The 22,759-nt window shown below is 45.5% G+C and overlaps 1 protein-coding gene across 9 annotated transcripts in view; it reads left to right on the top strand.

Annotated features, from left to right (window-relative positions):
* Positions 1-22,759, top strand: part of Fhos (Formin homology 2 domain containing) — a 390,895-nt gene that overhangs the window by 35,650 nt on the left and 332,486 nt on the right. For 7 of the 9 annotated variants that reach the window (XR_013082596.1, XR_013082595.1, XM_076791248.1 and 4 more), the window contains exons 3-9: positions 1,054-1,497; positions 2,231-3,569; positions 4,978-6,287; positions 6,395-7,266; positions 8,864-9,092; positions 9,857-9,956; positions 10,034-10,070. Coding sequence is in view for 7 of the 9 variants with exons in the window: in XM_076791248.1 (XP_076647363.1) it covers positions 1,054-1,497; positions 2,231-3,569; positions 4,978-6,287; positions 6,395-7,266; positions 8,864-9,092; positions 9,857-9,956; positions 10,034-10,070 (4,331 nt within the window). In the remaining 2 variants the exon portion in view is untranslated. Of the gene's footprint in view, positions 1-1,053; positions 1,498-2,230; positions 3,570-4,977; positions 6,288-6,394; positions 7,267-8,863; positions 9,093-9,856; positions 9,957-10,033; positions 10,071-19,189; positions 19,505-22,759 lie in introns of those variants that run through there. The other 2 variants (XM_076791252.1, XM_076791253.1) reach the window with 1 other exon arrangement.

Below are 22,759 nucleotides of genomic sequence, written 5' to 3'. Positions count from 1 at the left end.
CACGATCACCAAACTTTTCTTTCAATAATCGAACGGACTTATTATGTTTCATAACGATTTTAACCATTTTTACACGCTGTAAAATCTGTAAAGTAGGGTGAAAGAAATATGGTTGTAGTAACAGTTTACTATTAACATATTACCTACCGGCGATTATTCCATAAGTTTTGAAAGCCTATTGCAAGTGGCTGAGGATTTTTTAATGGATCCTTCAACAGCAACAGAATCTTCTATCAAAAACCAACAACTCGCTCTTAATAACTTAATCTATTGGGTTGTCCGGAAATTTCGTGGCGTTTTTCTGTAGGTTGCATTAGGATAGGTCTGAATATGTCAGAATGATTGAAAACAAATGGTATGTGTACATAGTCTAAACAGGTGAATGCCTTTCAGGCATTTTTAGAAAAAAGCTTCATTAGGATACATTAATTTTTGTTAGTTTTATACGCTCTTAAATATGGAAAGAAACAGAGTGCATTATAGGCATTTGATGCTTTTTTCTTCCAAAAGCTGTTGGAGCTTGGTTGGGATGTGCTACCCCGTTCACCCTATTAACCAGACATTAAACCCTCAGATTTTCATTTGTTTAGGTCAATATCTCTCTTAGATCTCTGTAGGTCGATACAGAATTCCCATAATGACAAAAACTTTAACTCTTTGGTCGACATAAAAAATCATATTTAAAAGTTTTTCGCCGAAAAACGCAAATTGTGTGAAAGATGGAGAAAGATTATGGAACAAAATGGCACTTATAATAATTCAATAAATATATATCGAAATTTAAAGCGTGTACTGCGTTTGAGTTTCCCTTGAAAATCGGCGCGAACTTTCCAGACAACCCAATAATAATTCTGTATGCGATTCTGTAAGTTCTCGTTTGGCACAACACAATTATGGAGAAGCCAATTAATGGGTTTCCGGTAGATAAAGTGTTAAGTATAATAAGGGATACTCAACGCTCGTAGAAATATCGCACGGTGAAACAGCGACAAGTCTAATGTCTCTTTACGATTCGGAAGATCCGCGACTGATTCAAAGGACGTTGCGTTTCAGCTACCAAAGAATCCGATAAAAGCCGGCTTCACCCGGGCAGATCATCGTCGGAGGACGTAAGAGCGAAAAGTCCATTATCCAACAGTAGATCCTCCCTGTTCGAGAAGTACTCGTACCCAGCTGCGAAAACTTCAGACAGGCCGGCCTCCGTCTTGGACAGATATAACCGCACCACTTCACGCGAGAAGAGCAGAGAGCCTGACGGAGTATCCCGATACGGATCCAGCACGTATCCCGGCTCGGGCTTGGCGCGGAACTATGGAAACGAGTGTAGAATCGAGAAGAAAGAACGGGCCGATCATCCGCCGGTTTCGTATCGAGGGCTACGGCCGAACTCCGGAAGGAGTTCACGCGAGCCCAGCCCGGAAGTCAGCGTCGGCAAGACGAACTCCTTCAGGATGTATTCGAGGGCTTCTTCGTACGGTCGATCCGGTGCGAATTCTAGTAAGTGAGAAACTACCTCTCCAAATCATTCATGAACCTGTTCTTTTTGTCGATACAGACAATTCTTGCGATTTTTCCATTCAAGGTCATTTGAAGGTCACAGCGTTACAGGTCGTTCGACTCGTATCGACATGTGCTGCAACGTCACGTGATATAAAAACTAATAATAAGAAAATATCGGTGACACTGACAAAACCCGTGAACAAATGACCTTGAGAGGAAAAGTCATGTACCATAGCTGAAACGATTTCACTTGCGACGGCACAGTGGCGAAGGGGCAGACTCGCCAGATTAAAACTTGTCTCCCACTCTACCCTTCCCCTTCTACTACGCTATTCTCCCACGCTTGCGCACGGACTGGTCACGTGGGGCGTTTCGTCACAATGTCCCGTGACTAATCCGGTGCTGGCAGAGAGGGGACGACTTTTTCCCCTCAACTCGAGTTCTGATCTGGCAACACTGCAAAGGGGCCCCTCGCTCGCTCCCTCTATCCCCTCCGTTGACGCTCCCGTAGTCCTAATGTTTCCGCTTTGACGTCACAGGCCACATACTGCGTGGGTCCGCTTTAGCCAATATTTTCGCGTTTCTTCCAAGTGAAATCTTTTCAGCGCGCAATGACATTACAATATTCATCCTTCTGAATTTTAATATCTGATCGGTGAACCAGTCTTACAAGAAGAAGTTTCTTGGAAAGTAAGGGTATAAAATAGGTAAAGTCACGAAATGTTTCCAGGTGCTTCCGAATCGAGCTCGGCGCCAATCTCCTCGAGATTCGGCTCGACAGCTAGTTCCCGGTTCCTCTCGTCGCGAAGCAGCAACGACCGAGTTCCCTCAGCCATAAGCTACTCCGGATCGGACAGGTTCCGAACTTCAGGTAGTAAGCCCATGTCGGCGAGCTCGAAGAACGAGGACAGCGCGAAGACCAGTTCGGAGAAAGACTCCAGTCAGGAGCCGTTCGCGAAGCCCGAGGGTCACGAGGCGGACAGCAGACTTCAGGATAACGACACGTTGACGCTGACCATGGTAACTAGGGGCACGTCGCCTAGTCCGCCGGCCTCCTCGTCTTACGTGAGAAGCAGAAGAGCGGACGTGGGTATCGCTCATCAGAAGGAAGTGGTGCGTGCCCGGAGAAGACCGGAAACGAAGGATCAGGAGGTCCAATGCGACCGAGCGGAAGACAGCTCGAGGTTCTCGCGATTCGGAGGCGGCGGACGAATCTCCGAGTCACCTTGGTCGTCGTACCTGGACAAATTCTCGTCGTCGAACTCAGGCGGAAGCGGGGTATACGGTAGAAGCTACAATAGCTCCGGCAGCACGGCGAACACCAGGGTGAACAGCTTCGCGTTCAGCAGGCCGAACGACAACGGGGTCGCCTCGAGGAACGAGTCCGCGTCGAAGGTGTCGCCCACATCTAGTCAAGAAATCCACGCCAGCAGGAACCAAAACGAGCAGAGCCCCAAAGTTTTCGGTAGCATAGGCTTCCCGAGAGCCGGCCAGGACTCCTCGTCGTCCGTGAAAGCCGATCCTCTGAAGACGCCGACCAGCCCCGGCCAGGGGAACTCGGGCAAGGATCAAACGAACAGTAAACTGCAAACCGGAGATTCCCGGGCCGCTGCAAAAGCGGAACCGAGAAACGATCGGTTTTCCAATTCGAAGACGTTCAACAATGACTCCATGGTCAGCGCGAAGAGGGAGGGCACGCAGAAGCAATCGGCCATTGTCGCGAAGTCGCCGGACGCCCGGGAAAGTATTTCCAGGGGCGAGGACGCGCAGAGCAGCAGAGAAAGTTCCGTGTCTAAGAGCGAGGGCAATCAACGAAGACCGTCTATTCCGAGATTAGGTCGCGGCTCGACCAAGAATGAAACCAAGATCATGAAAGCCTCGTCCGGCTCGTCGACTAAGTCCGAAGGGCTTCGAGAGAGGAGAGGTTCGACGCCTAAATCCGACACCAGCACGTTCTCCAGGTCAGATGAGTCCTCCAGAATAGTCGAGGGATATTGCCAAGAACAAAGTGAAGATATTGCCTCTTCGAAGCGTGATAATGCTTCCGCTGGGAAAGAGTCTCTTCAAAGGTAGACATGAAATTTCTTGAAACGTATTAACCCTTTGCCTCCTAATACCGGGATAGACTCGCGATGAAGATTTCTTCTAAATCTACTAAATATGTTATTCAGTTATTTTAACCTGAAATGAAACTCTACTTTTCTCATAAGAAACTATTAATAACAAAGAAGCTGTAGCTGTAAAATAATCGTAAGGCAAGGATTTACGTCTTGGTAATAAACTAGATCGCAGCAGACAATCGGAAGCAAAGACTCAGTCTTTAGGAAAAAAAACTCTGCATATATCAGTGGACGAAACAATTGTTAGAGCCACTTGCATAGATTCGCGATATTGAAAAGAAACTAAAACGAAATTGAAACATTAAGTTACAATGGAAACTTTACTACACTGGATTCTTATTATTCTTGTATGGATTACCCATGCTTGTGAATTGCGAATACAGTGAATTCTCGATATATGTCATCGTCATGTATCGTCCAGGTGACATACCCGAGCCGTGTTAACTCCACTCGAGCTTCGTGGCCCCTCACGGAGTACAGTGAATTCTCGTTACGAGGCAGTCCTGCCGTTCTTTTTACTGACTCTTATACGAAATCGGAGGTTCTCTCCGAGCGTCGCATTTGTAATACACAGGGCACGCTGGAAACCTAAGAGTCACATCCGTCTACAAGTCATAAAAAATCTATGACCACTAAACGCTAGTGACAAGAAGACTGAGAAAATGTCTTTCTCCACTGTTGTGTGCTACAATATTGTCGGCTATAGTATAAAACTTCTTTATTTTTCGTTACTTTTTTATGAAACTTTTACCAACATGTTCGTGGCATTTTTCTGATTATAAGTGATACCAAACGCGATATAATTCGGATCACATTTACACTAATTTTCCGTTAATGTAATTGTAATGGGAAGTAACTTTCATCGTTCATTACACAAGTAAATATCATCGGAATTATATCATATTTGGTTTCATTTTAATCAGAAAAATACCAACAAATATATTGGTGCAAGTTTCATAAAAAAATAACGGAAAATAAAGAAGTTTTGTAATTGGATTAGTAGTCGTCTTCTGGTCTCACACCGATATAGCTGACAATGTTGTTGGCACTGACTCGTAATGAGAATTTACTGTATATGCCGCGGTAGTGGGGATAGTTCCGCGACATTTATCATCCAGATCTAGGCGACATATATAGAGAAATCACTGTATACATTTAGCAACGCTGCAGGTAGTTGTGTATTGTGGTCCTACCAATTTGATCGCACACTGTATCATTTATAGCCTGACTGCGAATGAACTATACAAATTAGAAATTTGATAATATAATGCCATGACAGTGAGAAGTTGGTAAAATGATTACGATAATTATACGAAAGATTGTCACGCATGGTAAGCTGTTTATTTATTGTTCGCAGCGCGACTCCTGTAAGCCGATCCTCGACATCACAATCGCGGAGTGGCTCGTCGAGGAATCTTCCGCGTCAGATGACGCGAACGGACTCGTCAGACGGATCCGCTGTGAATGTGCCAATTGGCAGATCGAAATCGTCGTCAGCCAGTTCGATGACGAGTCAAGGTTCAAAAATAAAGGCGACACCGTCGCCATTGCCAGGCAAGTCATCGGGCGGTTCGGCCGCGTCTTCAGTGAATCTGAGGCAAGGCGGTTCACCGGACGCTCGCGGCAAACCACCTGTGCCGAAAACAGACGTGACAGCGTCGACCGCGTCGAAGTGTCTGGTGCCGGTGAAGTACGTGAACAAGGATTTCCGGAAGTCGACCCTGAACATGGAGAACGGGGATCCTTCGCAGTCGAAACTCAGCAGGAAGAAGAAGAGCCAGAGAAGCATGTCCGTCAGCTCTCAAGATTCGCAGTCCGAACCGAACTCCGAACCGCTTCACCAGACTGTCCCGTCGGAATCCTCGAGCTCCCTGAAGACGAGCACGTCAAGACTGAGAATGCCGTCGAGCGGGTCGAAGACGTCGACGAGCAAGAGTGGCTCGAGCAGTTCCTTGCGACCGGAAAAACCGAGGAGCGGCTCGAGATCGCCGTCCGCGAGACGAGAGAAAGAGGACGGGAGCTCGAGTTCCAGTAGCAACAGCGAGTCGAACTCGTCGAACTCGTCGAGCAGCGAGGACGACGACGAGAAGCAAACGAGACCCGGATCGAGACGTCGAAGGAGACGAACGTCCAAGTCGCCTTTCTGCGAGAAGAGAGGCAAGATAAGCGCCGGCTCGTCCAGGACGAGCGTGGTCGCGTCCTCCGCCGACGAGATGTCCCTGACCATCGACAAACCACCCAGACCACCGTCCAGTCCAAGGTCGAAGAGCGATCGCTCGGGGAAAACGGAAGAGGCGAAATCGTTCTTGATGAGGGCTCTCGCGCCGGTAACAAATCTTTTCAAGAATAAGCAGCAGGACTCCGGCGAGTCCGGTAAATCGGGTGGTTGGCTGGACTCCAATGAAGAAAACTCGGACGTCAGGAAGCCCGAACACAATGCGGCGTCGTTGCCGAAGAGCCTCTCAAAAAGCGGCAGCTTCACCGGGTCGGAGAAAGGCGACGATAGAAGGCACAGTCGACAGAAGATCAGGCGCGACTATTCCGGGGAACAGCCTTGGTGGATGGATCCGAACTCTGACAACGTTCCTGAGGGTGTCGAAACCAGAAGCGTGTGTAACGACGACATCAGTCAAGAAACGACCGTCAGTGGTACCCTACCTGACGATGGTGAGCACTCGTTCCTTTATTTTTCTCTCATTTTCTACTATTTATTACTTACGATTAAAGGAGAAGACTGACACATTGGTAAATCTGATTGCGATCGTATGTTCCAGGTAAATTCAAATACAGGGTATGGAGGCAAGACTCGGAAGAACGAGCCTGGTGGCTAGATTCGAACGACAGCGTGGCATCGGAGGACACGAGGAAACACTCTTCAGCCACTTCGAGGCTGGAGTCGGGGGAGAAAGGATGGTGGCTCGATTCGAACGACAGCACCCGGTCGGATGAGACGCAGAAACAATGTTCCTCGATGGTTTCGAGGCACGACTCCGGCGACAGAGCCCGATGGCTAGACGGGAACGATAGCGTTCCCTCGGAGGAACCAAGAAGATCCTCGAGTTCGAAGGTGTGGAGGCAAGAATCGGGGGAGAGGGCGTGGTGGTTGGACGCGAACGACAACGTCTCGTCGGAGGAGCCGAAGAAGAAATCCTCGTCGACGTCTTCGGTGTCGAGACGGGGATCGACCCGTTGCAGTACCCGATCGAGCGAAAGAAGAAACCGTATCAGGCATCAGCAATCCGGGGAACGAGCCTGGTGGATGAGCGACGATCCTGAAAACGTACCCGAAGGGATCGAAGTGATTCCTGTAACAACAACCTCGGTCAGTCCTCGCGTCTCGAGCCAGGCCGACGAGGTCGACACCAGCCAGCCGTACGGAAGGAGCATAAATAAAATCAGGCACATCGAGTCCGGCGAGAAAGCATGGTGGATGGACAGCTCCTCGAACGTCCCTGAAGGCGTCGTCAAGATCCCCGTGGAAACTTCTAATAGCACTTCGGACTCGTCCGAGTCGTTCGAGAGAATCGATATTGGCGCTCACCCTGAACCCGAGACATACACCAAGAGAAGCCTCTCTAGATTCCCTATCGAGTTTCCGCCTCCGCCGCCTGACGAGCCACTTGGGGATCGCGCCAGTCCTGAAGGGGTAATGTGATCATATACTGTGCATTATTCATTTAACGGACCCTAACTGACGAACCGATGCCCCTGCCCGATAATACCTAAGCGCGATCAATCTCTAAGCTCGCGTGCTCGCCGCGCACTGTGACGCGAATGGCCATTTTAGGTGGAAAAAAGTCATTTTAGAAAATAGATATAACATTCGTATATTCTTTTTTCGGAATGTTTACTGAGCCTAATTATACCCATAATAATTCATTCAATAGCGATACAAGCATCGAAATCAATACGTGAAAACTCCGAACAGTAATGCCTGTCACAATTTTTCAAAATCTTTGTAATACCGTACGGTGGACCGAATGAGCAATGGGCACAAATGATGGTAACACGGCTAGACGTTTCTTCAAAAACTCTACAGAATCTTCGAAAACAACAGGCATTAATAAGAAACTTCTTGAACGATTTTTTTATATCTTATCTGCTCTTTCTTCAGGTCACAACATTAATTTTCTAAATTTCGAGAAATTTGTTCGCGAAACAAAAGATTTATATTTAAATTTATATCCTTGGTTTTATATGCCCGTTACAGTGCACAAATTATTATTTCATAGTGTAGAAATAAGTAAATCATGCCTATTGCCAATTGGCATGATGTTTGAAGAGGCTCAAGAAGCTCACAACAAAGACATAAGAAGGTTTAGGATTGGCCACGCAAGGAAGAATTCGCGTGTATCTACAAACTACGACTCAATACTGTTAATTACTTTTGATCCCATCATAAATTATTATAGGGTGATACCGCGAAAAAATACAAATTCGCTACCGAAAGGTTAGATCTACTTTTAACGAGAACTTCCGTCTAATCCCATAAGTAACTTAGTTGATAGCGACAGCGATATTAGCGAAGAATTATTTTTATATTGTTATGTTTAGATATTATTGTTATACTTGTTTAATATTATTTTTTTTTTTTTGGTTCTATAATTTATATAATATTTTTCAATATAAATATCATTTTTAAAGGTTCTACATATGTTGAATCTCATTTCATAACCTAACAGAAAATTTCAATCGGTTTGAAGAAGCATGAAACGATCTATGATTTTTTTTCCACGTAGAATGGCCATTCGCGACACTGTGCCACGGTGGGAAAAACAAAGTTGATCGCGAGATGACGCAACATGATAAAGGAATTGAGCGGTCGCTTTAAACAGCTCATTAAGTATTCGCAAGCCTTCGTTCAGCTATCAAATTAAGGGCCTCCTCGCGCGTAAAAACACTTCAACTATCCTCGAGAGTAAAAGCCACGAATTATGCCTGACTAAGATACATTTTAGTAGCCTTTCTGTCTGATTTATTTCTAAGTTAAATAGTTAAATAGTTTGAGATCTGAGGCATTCATAGTCCAGCATCATACAGTTCTTTCTTTTGGAGTTGTGTTTCCCAAACTTTCGCAAGTGTTGTAGCTAGCTTTACCAGGGGCTATGGTGCGAAACGTTGGAAGAACAATTCCAAAGGGGCCCGACTTAGCTTGTGATTGCTAGGCAATTGTAAAAATCATAGTCTGTGCCTTTTTACACGGTGAAATTTCTTTCGCTGCAACGGTGGTGTGCGATTTCCAGGTGGAAAACCCGCCAGATCCGCCGGACAATTACGGCGGCCGAGACTCGCCTTACGACAATGTACAGCCGACACCACGAAGATCGTCGCCAAGGAAACGACCCTCCACGTTACCGTTGTTCATCGGCGAGCACACCAACATCGATGACCTACTGGGCGATACGGGCACGCTGTGTCCCAGCCCGGTCCTGTCCCTTATCCGCAAACGCGAACGCGAACGCATCGAGGAGGGTGAGTTCTGAACGAATCTAACGCGATTTGCAATTGACCGCGGGTGTGCGCGAGCTCGCTTGTAGTTACATCGCGCGCTCGTCGAATTACCGGCTGAATCAAATACGGTCGGGTATAGGGTCCGGGAGTAGTGTCGAGCCGACCCTGTTAACGAGAGGGCAGTGTCCCTTTGAAGAGAATCAATGGGATCCTTCCTTTTGGGAATTGCGGTATGTTCGATGGATGGGTGTTGAATCGTGGGTACACACACTGTTGAAAGGGGGAGCTGACGGGATTAGGGCGCAGCTCGTACGAACAGATTTTGGTGATTGAAATTCTACCCCGACGAAAGGAAATTTGGGTCACCGGCCGTACAGGAACAACGAACCATAACTGCGGGTGGCGCGTAATCGCCGCCCACGTTTCAATGAACTTTGAATTAAATTAACCCTAACGACTGCCGAAACATCTGCAACTCATCGACCATAACTAACCCTCGCAAGAACTTATCGCGTGCGCCTCGGTCTCGCCGCAAACGCGTTTCCCCGAGCTCGGAGTCGGCAATTTTATTTGCGACCTTCCCGGTTCGAGCTTATCCAAATTACGAGTTTTGTTCTTACTCGTAGTAAACTACACAGTCATACGTGAAAGTAAATTTTGTTATTATTAACGGAGAATAATTCGATAATTCGTTTGATGTAGAACGGTAATTGATACGAGGGTCGGTTATCTCATGCATGACTTTTACCACTCGGTGCATATGATTTATTTGATTGTTGCAACAGACTCATCCGGCGAAAGCTCGGAATGTGAGGAGATCGATGCCACCCAAGTAATCATTCACGACAGCACTCCGCAGACACCGGTGATCCAGCGACGGCATCGGTATGTTTCGTATCGATAATCAAACGCGGATCCTAAACCGGGTCGATGCGCGATCATAATGCAAACATTTTCTTTAGGGACAACGAGAGGCCTCAACCCGACGGCTACATTCCGGTGAGTTTGTTTAACGATCTTTCACCATTTCACCGTGCCCATCGCGCACAGTTCGCATTATTCCATTTGTTCATTTACAAACCACGTTGAATTTTATTCTCTGAGAAAATGCGAGATTAACAATAATGCGTCACACTCGGATCTTTAACATTCGATTCGAAAGCCCACGGTGGAGGAGCAGATGAAAGCGGAGCTCGTGACAAAGCGCGTATTTTTTCCAGCTGCGCGACTCCCCGTGTTCATTATTTGCGTGCGATTCTTTTCATGATCAGTAGCTGAAGGCAAGATGTGTACGTGGCCGCGGATAGGACGACACGTAGTCGAAAAAAAAAGAAGCTAGACGAACAAAGACGCGAGGAGGGTAGACGACATTACGAGTGGTAGTGCGCGCGACATTATTGTTCCTCATAAGGGATGCGCCCAAGAGACCCTCCTTTGCTCCAGACACTCTTTTCCTTTTTCCCGTTTTGCACGCAAAGTGCTACCAACAGAGGGGTTTTTCTAGAGTCAGTCCCACACCCTCGCTACTCCTTTCACTTACCTTGGAACGGACAGTATTTTTAATTTCGTAAAAAAATATTCGTAAGCAAGCCGAACGAACGGTAACCATTAATCTCCTAAAAATTTGGGAAATTGGATACATAAATCTATCTAATAATCTTTGCACTAGAGCATACTCAGCAGATGTGATCTGAAATGGGCTCTTTTAGGGATCTGACAGTTATACTGTTAATTCTAGGGAAAACCCTTTCTTGAGCTCATCATTTGTGAAATGTGAAAAATGATACTACGGTTGAGCGCTGATTAATTTTGACATTGTTTATAAAATAGAGATTTGCTAACAGAAAACAAGCCTCCAGTCCCCCCCCCCCTGCGGAATCACTTATACTCTCGCGTAGGAGAGCATAGAATTTTATCGCTGCGGTGGCACCCTCCCGCGCACAGTGCCTTCCATCACGTTTCTATAGGTCCAGCAGCTCCTTTTGTTAGCTCGTCACCCTCGTGGGGTCTCGCAACACCGGGACAACAATGAGCACCGGCGCACTTACGGTTACGCTCTACGTGCCGCGCCAGCTGATTATTTTTTCACCGCACAATTACCATCCCCGCCGTTTCATTTGGCTCTTCGGGTCCCCCGTGCGACGCCCTCGAAAACGACGCACCGGCGAAACCACCGGCGCCGGATGCTTCCGTTGCCTAGCGAAAAAGCTTCGCTATCTTACGGAAAATCGAAAAAAAAAAAAAGGAAACCGAGACAGGCGGCGGCGACGGTGGTCCGAGGCTCCGGTGGATGGGGCTCATTTCGACCGGCCGAATGAAGTTTGTTTGACGACAATATTGTCGGTTTTTGGCTGGCCACAAAACAACCCGCACCAGTGAAGTGGTCGTCCGTGTTTGCACGGTTTACTCGGGACGACATCGTAGACAATGCGGCCAGCCTGTTTTCTAATTCTTTCTCGGCCACACTGGCTGGCTCGACGTTTTCTTGCGGAATTTAGTGTCCCTCTGCGGTGTCTCTTTTTGTTCGTCCACATATTGGACAGCCCGCGCGGGAACGAGCAACTTCGCCGGAAAAGAAAATTCCCTAGTTCTTAGCAACGACTTGCCGTCATGGATACTGTCTCGAGACGAAGTCGATATTAACTCTGTTAAACCTGAAATAGCTACATGTAGTTAGAATTATTATCTGTCAAAGGTTGATCATAACGGTTTATTGTTTCCGCTCTTGGTTTTTCCTAATTCGTTTGAGTACGTGAATGATTAATAGAATAGAATAGAAATGCTTTATTTTTTAGCCTTCCGGCCATAAAAAGGAACTCGGTTTACAATTCCTACTAACTCTCGCATACTTCCACACATCCTCGTGCTCGCTTATACACTTTACTTTGAGCTATCATTTTCCTAACTTTCTCTCTACTCTTTTCTTTCCTTTTCCTGTTTACATGAATGATAAATATTTTATATTTATACTTGAGATTAATACTTCCGATTTTTAATTCTGCAATATAACCTTTGATTAATACAGTAACTGTTGCAAAATGGGTGTCCCAACAATGTTGTACAGTCAAACCTGTTTTTGTGCGGTAGATAGGGAGCGCGTAAAAGAAACCGCACAAAAAATATATTCAGGAACTTTATAAATAGCTATAACAAATCATTTTTTACAACATATTAAAGAAAATCTTTTTTATGCGGTGGAGAGGGACCGCATAAAAAAGTCTCACTTAGAAAATATGTCAAAGATTTAGAGAATAGCGAGAAAGTGCTTTCCAAATAAAATAAATAATGAAATTACACATGGAAACATTTAAAAAATTTAATTTCTCATTTTAAACATGGAGAAATGTTCAAAATTAACATAATTCAATACTACTCGTCGTAGTCCAAAACGCGCATCTTCTTGTGATGAGAACATTACAAGGGTGTTATAATGCCAACACCGTTGGCAATCATATACCGCATAAAAGAAAATCGCACAAAATAATATTCGCATAGAAAAGGATCGCACAAAAACAGGTTTGACTGGACGTCCTTGAAACGAGTTATGTCTCAGGTCATTTGAAGCAACTTTTTTCCTCGCGAAAATGGTCTCCGCAGCTTCGTTAAATAGTCAGTAACGAAAAATATTGACCAATCAGAGCGCGGCGACAGAGGACCGATTCCCGTTCCTCGTCAGGCCCCGCTGAGTGTCGCGGTGGCATTGGCCTAGCCGGAAATTCGCCTGCTGTAGCCGCGTTCTGATTGGTCCGTGTTGAAGTACAACATTTTTGGGACACTCTGTATATGCTAGCACTGAGCAATATTTACGAGTATTGAAACTGTAACATAAAGAATACATTTCCTGAAATGAAATCCAACCTAATTCAAACTCATTCTTGATTAAATTAAATTTACATCTCTCGCGCATTTACTTGGCGGTACCTAAACAGAGGAAACAGGATTAAGTGCTGATTAAGATATCGACTCACCTCTCTCTCTCGAAATCTACACCACATTACGATCCGTCTTACCTTTTATCACAAAAATATTGTTTATACAAATTCCACGCGTACCAGCTGCTTACGTTGTTGTGGGACCACCGCTATTTCCCGCGGAACGAGACATACCGCGGTGGTCGAAATAGTAATTTAATAAGCCCCGTTCCCATGTCACCGGAATGCATTGCGCAATATCCGCCACTACGAACTTCTGGTAGCCACCGTAGGTTGTCGCGTGAAATCCGTTCGCAGCTAAAACAGGAGATACCTGGACTATAGTTAGAGTGGACCAAGGCGGTAAATATTTTTCTGTTTGGCCGATCTTATGTTGAATGTTGCGGGGTGCTCTTTGTACACGAGGCCGGATAGGGAGGGGGTTGGCCACGTGGCGGCGCCACTGTCGCCTCAGCGGCGACAGGTGTCCGCGGCGTTCAGTGTCGCGGCGGCCGCTCGCGAGGTAAGGCACGTTGTGTTGTTGGTTGTGTGTTTCTTCGTTCTTTTCTCTCGTTTTCTCTCGTCCCGTTTCGTGTTGTTTCGCGTTGTTTCGCCGACGTACGGCATTCGGTGCCACGGGTGTCTGTCAACAAGTGTCGCGTGCGGTCGTCGGCAAAGGTGACGCGTGTTTCCGTGCGCGGGAAGCGCGCGTGTCGCTCGCGCTCGTTCGAGGTGAGTTTTTGTCGCGCAGACTCCGACCGAGAACCATCGTTTACCTATACACACATGTATAGTTTCCTTGCCGCGTACCGGCACACGATGCTCGCCCGAACAGCGAAATCGTGCAGGCTCGAATCGTGGATCAAAGTCATTTGACGTTTGACCGGTCGCGTCGCGGCGAACGTGGAACGACTTCGACGAAAGTGACATTAACCGAAGTGTTTTGACGCAGGCGTGTAACGTCTCCGGTTCGAAATTCCATGCGCCACGAGGACATGCGATCGTACATATCACTAAATATCCTGGAACGCCGAACGCTTCGACTGGTTTGGGCAGTCTTCTCTCGCTCCTGCCAAATCGTGTTGTTTGTTTTGTAGTTTAGGTTAGTCCGCGCACGACGACAGGTTCTCTCTCGTTCACGTTCGCTTTTGCCTCCTCGGTTTTTCTTTTTCGTCGATCACCTTCGGCACCATGTTTCTCGTAACGTCATCCCCGTGCTGCGGGTGATTCCGCGTTCCGGCTGTCAGTGAACCGTCGCGGATCGATTTTCGCGGAAACCTTCTGAATTTTCGAGACACCCCGAAACGACGAATCTTTGATCTCCCGTTTATGCTATTCCCGGCACGAATAACGTAAACACGCCGGGCACGGATCTTTCGATAGGGAAGCCTCTTTTCATAACCTAGAAAGTGATCGGCGAACCGCGTTCCCATTGTTTGTTTCTTCAGCCGGCGAGCGTGTACGAGTGTCATCGTGCCCGAGAGCCGATGGGATTCGTGTTTTCGAACGAAAAGTCGATTTGCATAGTAAAATCGTGAGAGGCGACAGCGAGGTCGGTGAAATTCACTTGTTATTCTGAAAAGTTGGCACCGGCGCGGAATAGCGAAACAGTTCGAAAGAAAAACATCGGTCCACGGAGGACTGGACCGGACCGGCTCTCGTGCGAGTTCGGAAATCCGCTTAGGCACGATCTCGCGCTAGGATCGCATCTTAATCGTGAATCTTTTGTCGGCTACACAGCCACGATCACATTGGTGGCATGGCGCAGACTCGTTTTCCCTTCTATCTCCCTCCCCCTCATTTCCCTTCTTCCATCGCTCGGTTTCCCTCTTTCTCTTACTCTCTCCCTTTCCGACGCCTTACCTACCGTTTCTCTCTCTCTCTCTCTCTCTCTCTCTCTCTCTCGTTCTCTCCTGTTCCCTATTCTTCGCCTTTCTCGCTTTTTCTCCTCATCGAGCCGGTTCGCAGAAGAGCTAGGCCCGCGCAACGGCTAAGAACAATGCGATGACGAGACCAGCCGGCATGCGTGGATAATTGACACTTCGTAAATTCATTCCAGTCGAACCACGATTTTTCCTATTTTCTCCCTTTTCGAGATTCCGCTGACACGGTCCAGCGGAACATGAGAACCACTGGAACGGTTTCCTCCATCTTCGTGACGTCATCGAACCGACAGTTTGGCACAGTTTCGCCGCACCGCGAATATGATCTTCTAATTTCGTATTATGCTAATAATTCAAGCTATTGGGTTGTCCGGAAAGTTCGTGCCGATTTTTAAGGGAAACTCAAACGCAGTACACGCTTTAAATTTCGATATATATTTATTGAATTATTATAAGTGCCATTTTGTTCCATAATCAATTTGCGTTTTTCGGCGAAAAACTTTTAAATATGATTTTTTATGTCGACCAAAGAGTTAAAGTTTTTGTCATTATGGGTATTCTATATTGACCTAAAGAGATGAAAATCTGAGGGTGTAATGGCTGTTTAATAGGGTGAATGGGGTAGCACATCCCAACCAAGCTCCAACAGCTTTTGGAAGAAAAAAGCATGAAATGCCTATAATGCACTCTGTTTCCTTCCATATTTAAGAGCGTATAAAACTAACAAAAATTAATATATCCTAATCAAGCTTTTTTCTCAAAATGCCTGAAAGATCAACTGTTTAGACTATGTACACATACCATTTGTTTTCAATCATTCTGACATATTCAGACCTATCCTAATGCCACCTACAGAAAAATGGCACGAACTTTCCGGACAACCCAATAACATTTCGAAAAATCATTAATTATTTTAAATTGTGTGAATCCTTTGCATGTTGAGTAGGGTAAGAGGCTCAATTACTGTGCCTATATTAACTATATTTATTTTTAAAGGATAATAAATATTAAAAAAGAGATATATAACATATATATTTACTGGTTTTAATGAAAAAATTTAATATCTCTTTCTTAAATGTGGATTATGCTTTAAAAATAAGTATAAGTAATATAGGCACAGTAATTGGGTCCCTTATCCTATATCCGATTTTGTCAGTAGGTAGACCAAGAAGTAAAGCGATGTTGCAAATGACTTGGTATTCAAATTTCGGCGATGAAAGACTTATCTGCAATTTATGCGTTCGTTAAAAATGTCATACTGTAGTTCAAAATAATTTAAAATTTGTTTGTATTCAACAAATTACTAAGAATTTGATTGTCTCGATTCTAAAGTGTTGAAACTATTGGATTCGATCAAAGTATTAGGTTACAAAATAGCTTCGAATGCAAAGGATTACATTTTGCGCATTATTATTCAATATTTCACGATTACAGCTTGCGAAAATACTGTTCACACGATAATAAATAAACGAGAGCACCGACGTATGGCTGCAGGAAGAAAAGAATCTCGCGTGTTCGCGATATCAAATTCATTTTGTAATACACGATAAGCGACTGGCGGCCATTTTACTACGTTCAAGGTGTCGTTCACTCGTTGCAAATTGATACTATGAATGGGCGTTTATTAAGCATTTATTGTTAGGTGCGCGAGATAAAATGCCACCTGATGAGGTATCTCAACGCGAAAATATTAAAGATCGTCGATCCAAGTAGAGTTACAGCATGTTTATTATTGAATAGCGTGCAGGATTTATATGGGTCGTTTCAGTTACCTAACTTGATCTCGGTGAAAAATTTACGCGGCGAGTCGAAGGGAAAGTGAGTATACATTCAAACAGCTGTCGATGTTGAATGTTAATTTTATGTTATTTATCTCGTTCCGCGTATTTTCAAAGTTGATGCAACCGTGTACTTACACGAAATCTCCTGGGCGCTATACTACACAAAATTGAACCAGGTCTTCGCTCATTTTCCACTCTTCCATGAATTGAATTACATTAAACCTTTTTGTTTTACCTATCTCAAAATACTTCTTTTATTAGCACATTTGCTATCAGAAGTACATTGACAAGTCTTTTAACGAGAGCGCTATATTCGAAAGAATCTTTGTAATTTTGTTTATAATAACAATTTTAAAAGAAGTCATTAGATCGAGACCATTTGTTGTTATACGGACAAAATCGGCTTTGCTATTGAACAATTACAAAAGAAATTAGTAGATCATATTACTCGAGATAATTTATTGGTTTACGAGTAAGATTGCTTTTGTTATTGAAGAATTAAAAACAAATTTTTAATAATTTATCTTTGGTTTTTAACAGACTTTAAAGAAACTTCCGATGAGTACTGCTGCAAATAAAATATGTTTTTAAAGATCTAATTGAAAGTAGCATTGCATGCAGCTCTGTCCTGGAGATAGTAGAAAATATTTCCATGTAGCATACTAGAAGTAAAATCAGTAAAACAAAGATAGTAAAAAGTAAAGGATGAGATAATTCAAGACGTAAAGGGTGAAATACTCGTTCGTGGTATGGCCGGTCAAACCAGCTAGACACCAGATATTCTCATGTGATAGTGACCTTGAAGGCACACGTATAGTGAAAATTACTCCCACCAAACCGTCGACTTTCGGCCGTCAAGCCGACAAACGAGTGAAAGGAAAATCTAAAGGTCATCGGCCGGTTGAAAACGACACGGTTTCTTATTCGCCGAGACGACGTCGGATCGAGAGTCAAAGGTTGCTACCATTCCGACATTGTCGCTTTCACGCGTGATCAATGGAAATATATCCTCGCTTCCGGTGTGCAGTCGCCGTTTACGTTCCACGTTTCGCATTTCAATCGGCGTAGAATCAATGACGATATCCCCTGGGGGGAGATAGCGACTCAAAAACAATTTCCCGGTCCGAATGTCGAAAGCAAAGAGAGCACGAATGGGCTACCCGAAATTACGGGCTTTCGAATGTGAACACACCAACCCTTATGTCAATAACTTTCAGCGTTTCAATATTCACTAACCCACTTCCAACTTGCTTTCGAGATGTAGCAAATATTTGCAAAAATCGAGCCACCTGACCCAAATCTAAGTTTAATTTAACACGCTGACTGCCGAACAACCGCCCCCCTAAAATCTCACAAAGTCAAAGCAGTTTAATCATTGTAATCAAGATTGAAGAACCGAAGTTTATCACAGGGATTACTTCTCGAATTCTTTTTAGATCGCACAAATCCCAATCATGTTCTGTTCGAGCAACTTAAACATTAATTTTTAATTGTACACGAAGAATTATGAACTTTCGAAATATTTACCTTTTTTTCAGTATGTATAGTAAATGTTCAAATATTCGCAGTACCTTGCAACTACACCGATGCACTTCTGCGAAAGGCTGCGTTACAAGGATGCAAAACTTTTTCCTATTTTTGAGACAACTTCGAAGGTTATTCAATCTTCTACAGTGGCTGAACCAATCAGGATGTAAGATTTTTCGTCTTGTAGTGGACGTTTCCCCGCTGGTCCCGTTAAACAAATGTTTTGTTGTTATTATTGTTCGAAACCCAGTAACAATTCGGCCTAGTTACCAGACACATTTTGTATACGAGTGACCCGTGATTTCGGGTAGCCACGTACTTTAACCCATTTGCATCATTAGCCTATATATACGCTCAATTTTCCTGGCCACTATCACCGGAGCGTATATATACGTTCAATTTATTTTTTCTTGTAATGTTCAAATATGAAGTTCTTTGACTTGTAGTCATTTATGTATTTGAATATAATTTAAAAAAAAGTTTGGTGATAAATGCCTTCTTTTCATATTTGTTTATGATGCAAATGGGTTAACCGATGGAATCGAGCCTACAAGATGCGGAACGGATAACTGACGGTTTCTTTTCCGTTTGTCCGACGAAAATAAATCGGCAGTTTTCCACCCGGTCGGCTGTGGCGCGAGCGCGCGCTCTCGCGTCCTCTTTCATTCACAATAAGAAAAGTGAAGCGCACGACCGGGTGGAAAGAATATCGGTTCACCGCGATCAAGGTATTCACGTGAGCCTCTGTTTCGTCGTCGAGCCGGTAGACGCGAATGGAACGTGAGGAGGAAGAGAGAAAGAGAAAAAGGAACGGCGGTCCTGCGCGAACGAAAGAGAGGGAAACAGAGTGAGAGAGAGAGAGAGAGAGTAGTCAGGGATCGAGAGAGGGACCGCTTCGCGAGCAAGGTTCGTTTTCTCGTTGTAGCCGGGCGACTCGAATGAAAATAAATCGGTGGTACGACGAACTGGTTCGTGCGTTCGCGTAAAGCGGTCGTGCGGTTCCGACCGGCCAGGAGAGAAGAGAGAGGGAGAGAGCGAGGGAGACTCTCCCGCGTGAGACCGAAAACAAGGGGGAGGGGAAACTGTGTGTGTTACCTTTTTTGGATCGAAGAAAAAGGGCTATCGGACAATCGGCCGTTACGGCCGAGAACCAAGGGGCCCGCGAGATGTCTCTGACGTGCCGTGTGCAGTATCTGAATGACGTCGATCCGTTCGCCTATGCGAGCTCCTATCCGGAGCCACCTAGGCCGCCTGTGCACACCTTCAGCGCGACCTTGCCACTAATTAACCAGCTCGCGGCGGTGCATCGACTTCTACGGGCGCCTCACAGGGTGAGTTCAATCTACACGATACATGCTGCCACTCTTAACCCTTGCTCATCCGGTTTTCGGTCACTTGCGACCCCTCGAGAATGCAGGTGCATCCATCACCTTTCATATTTTTGCAAAAAACTCGTGGAAGCCTCCATCAATTCAAAATTTGAGTCTGATAACATCATATTATAAGCCACGGTTTCTCAACATGAAAATCATAAGAAAAAGTTGTAATCATGTAATGCAATCGTGTGTCCTCTTTGACCTTGTGTTCGAGTTCTTCTCCATCTTTAAATACAATTACTGTTACAATTGAAACTGTCGAAGTAATTCCCTTAAGCTACAGGAGACGCTATGTATTAAAGAATGAAACGTCTAATGTGGCCGGATATTGGCACTACTGTAGTATAACTTTGCTCGTTGCAACCTCGTTGATTGCACACTAGTAATTCCCACCAGAGTCACCAGATCAGGGGAATTGACTCGAATCGAGGGGGAAGAGTTACCCTCTCTCTGCCAGTACCGAATTAGTCACGTGACATTGCGACACAAGCACGACAGAGGCGAAACGCGTCACGTGACCGGACTGTGACGAAAGCGTAGGGGAACAGTGCTGTAGGAGGGGAAGGGTAGAGTGGGAGACAAGTCCTAATCTGGCGACTATGCTTCCCCCCACCACAAGTTGTCACAAGTTCTGGAACTCGTGGTGGGGATGCGGAGCGAGAAAGTGGGGGAACAGTTAGCGTGATTGGTCATCTTTTTCCTACTTTGCTGCTAGAGAGCTAATTCCTCAAATCTAGAACCGATGCACAATTTAACCATTTGCTAACGACTGTATTTTTAAGGGTTGAAGGTACTGTCCACAGAATAATCGATACCGTTCCTATAACAAAGTTTTGAATATAAATTCGTATATCTGATGTTGAGCATTAACTTGGTGTAAACAAGATTTTGCTACAGCAAACTGGTGGAAACACTAATGATAGTTTTTGTCACTTGCGATTCCCCGGATGAGTAAGTGTGGGTGCTGAAACAAATGTTTCGCGAAAACGAAGAAATATTCGGCGTCCGTGGTTCTGCGGCAACGCGGGGAAATCCATCTGTAACGGAACCTCTCTGGGACCGGGGTTTTTCTCATCGTGGACAGGAGTCTCGTTTAATGCAGCCACTTACTACATTAAGGATTCTCGAGACCGTAGAAATTTTCCGCCAGGGACAGGTTTCCCTTTTACCTGGGCTCACCCTTCGCGCACGCCTCGCCCGTAATATGCACGCGGAAATATATTTATATTCGCCGACAAAACCGGGACGACGGATGAATTTTCTCCGGGGGTATTAATATTTATGAAATCCGCTCCGATATGTCTCGCATAATCTATGCATAATATTTTCAAATACCCGTTCAAACTTCCTGCGCCGCGGAATACCACCGCGGCCGGAATATTCAAATGAACTTTTTCTTTGGTGAACGCCGCCCGCGACGAAGTGTGACCATTTTTACCGAAAGCTATTTACTTCCTTACCGTGCTCGGGACGGGAATGTCTCAGACGCGAACCCTTTACTCAACGATACAAATTATTCTACGACGAACTAATTCGATCGTGTCGCTCGCGTCGTGAAAAACTCACCAATTCAATAGTTCGCGAGACCGTTGCGTCATTTATAATTTCAAAGGTTGCATACGGCGCGTGAGAAACAACTTTTTGTAGTCATTCTTTCTCGGAACGATTTCGTAATCCTCTTTCCTAGACGTTCTTCCTTTTGCGTTTTAGACGTAGCTACGCAGATCCGCGAATGTCAATTTCATTAATAAAAACGCGTACGTTATACAACGCGGATATCTTTCTGGCACAATTAAAACGAATCGCCGCCGCGAGCGGGAAGAGTTACCGCGTCATTAAGGGAAACGATTTGTTATAAAATGTTCCATCGACGTTAAATCGCGCATCGAACACCGCGATAAAACCGCCCCTGTCGATCGCGGGGAACGCGGCGAAATTGCGGGGCGCGGATCGGACGCCGCCGCCGCCGCCGCCGCCGTTCAAATAAATTAACGCGAAGGAAAAATCGATGGTAACCGTATCTCAGCGCGAGGCCTGGCAATTCGCTCGCGAGCACAGGCTCTCTCGCAGAAACCTCACCTGGCCGCTCGAGGCCGTTTCTCAAAATTTATTATTAGCGGGCCGTCGATATCGAGGAGCACCGGCCGCTCGCACACTTTTCAAAGTCGTCCTCGCGGTCCGGTCGCCACGGGTAACCATTACAAATCGACGTTATTAAGAACCCTCCACGATGGAGAAATATACCCTACGCGTTACGACGGTCCAGCTCCGTGGTGGGGGTAACAGACATCATAAATTGTTCCCGATGCGCGACTATTACGCGCAGCAATTAATTCCGCGACCTTCTCAAATAGGTATCGTGATTATTCGCAGAAAAGTACGTCCGCCGAAGTGTCCGACGACTTTCAACCCTTCAGGCAACCGAATCTCGATAAAGAACCCTCCGAACCCTGTTGACAAGTGGGTCTGAGTAGATTATTGCGTGTCACGTGTTCATTAATGGCCGATGCTATGCCGATCGGGGATTCTCTGATTCGCTTTCTTCGCAGCCGCAAAAGTGATCGCGAAGGCAGTTGCGTCGGTCGTCACGCCTCTGCGGCTCCGCGATCTGGCACGTTTACGTGTTTCATTCATTGGATCGCGTTAGCGTGCTTTGTGTAAATGCGAACGGGGCGCACACACGTGCATCCAGCGGCGGACTCTCGGTGCGGTTAGGCGTGCACGTGCACACGGCCGCGGCCGTGTACGGGTGGCAGGAACTTGGAGCTAAGCGGTGTCGTGTGTTTTTAGCTGTGTCTGGTCTAGATTCTTGACGTTTCTTTCCGTGTAACGTGGAAACCGAGTCGGGTTCGAGGCGCATGTTTGCCGCAGCGTTTTAGTATTCCGGTCGGTGAAGCCTGAGAGAGTGATCTCGGCTGTTGGTATCACTCTAATTGAGTGTCTGGTACTGTCTCTATAATTGAACGGGTCGAGTCATGTTTCTGTTTGATTGTTCAATATTCAGTGTAAATTGTTCCTGGTTGCGTAACAACGGCTCTTTTAATAACCAATTAATTCGGTCCATGAAAAATACATCGTATGGTAATGCAACTGTAATTTATTAATAGAGGTCAATCGATATGATATCAGTGCTCTCTCGTTTTTGTATTATTTTCGGAATATTAATTTCGCGCGAGAGGGTCGCCGCTTTATTGTGAAGCGGAGCACAGA

This window comes from Halictus rubicundus, chromosome 7 (genome assembly GCF_050948215.1).
Source record: "Halictus rubicundus isolate RS-2024b chromosome 7, iyHalRubi1_principal, whole genome shotgun sequence".
Classification (NCBI taxonomy): Eukaryota; Metazoa; Arthropoda; class Insecta; order Hymenoptera; family Halictidae; genus Halictus; species Halictus rubicundus.
This window is presented reverse-complemented; position numbering and strand designations above follow the sequence as displayed.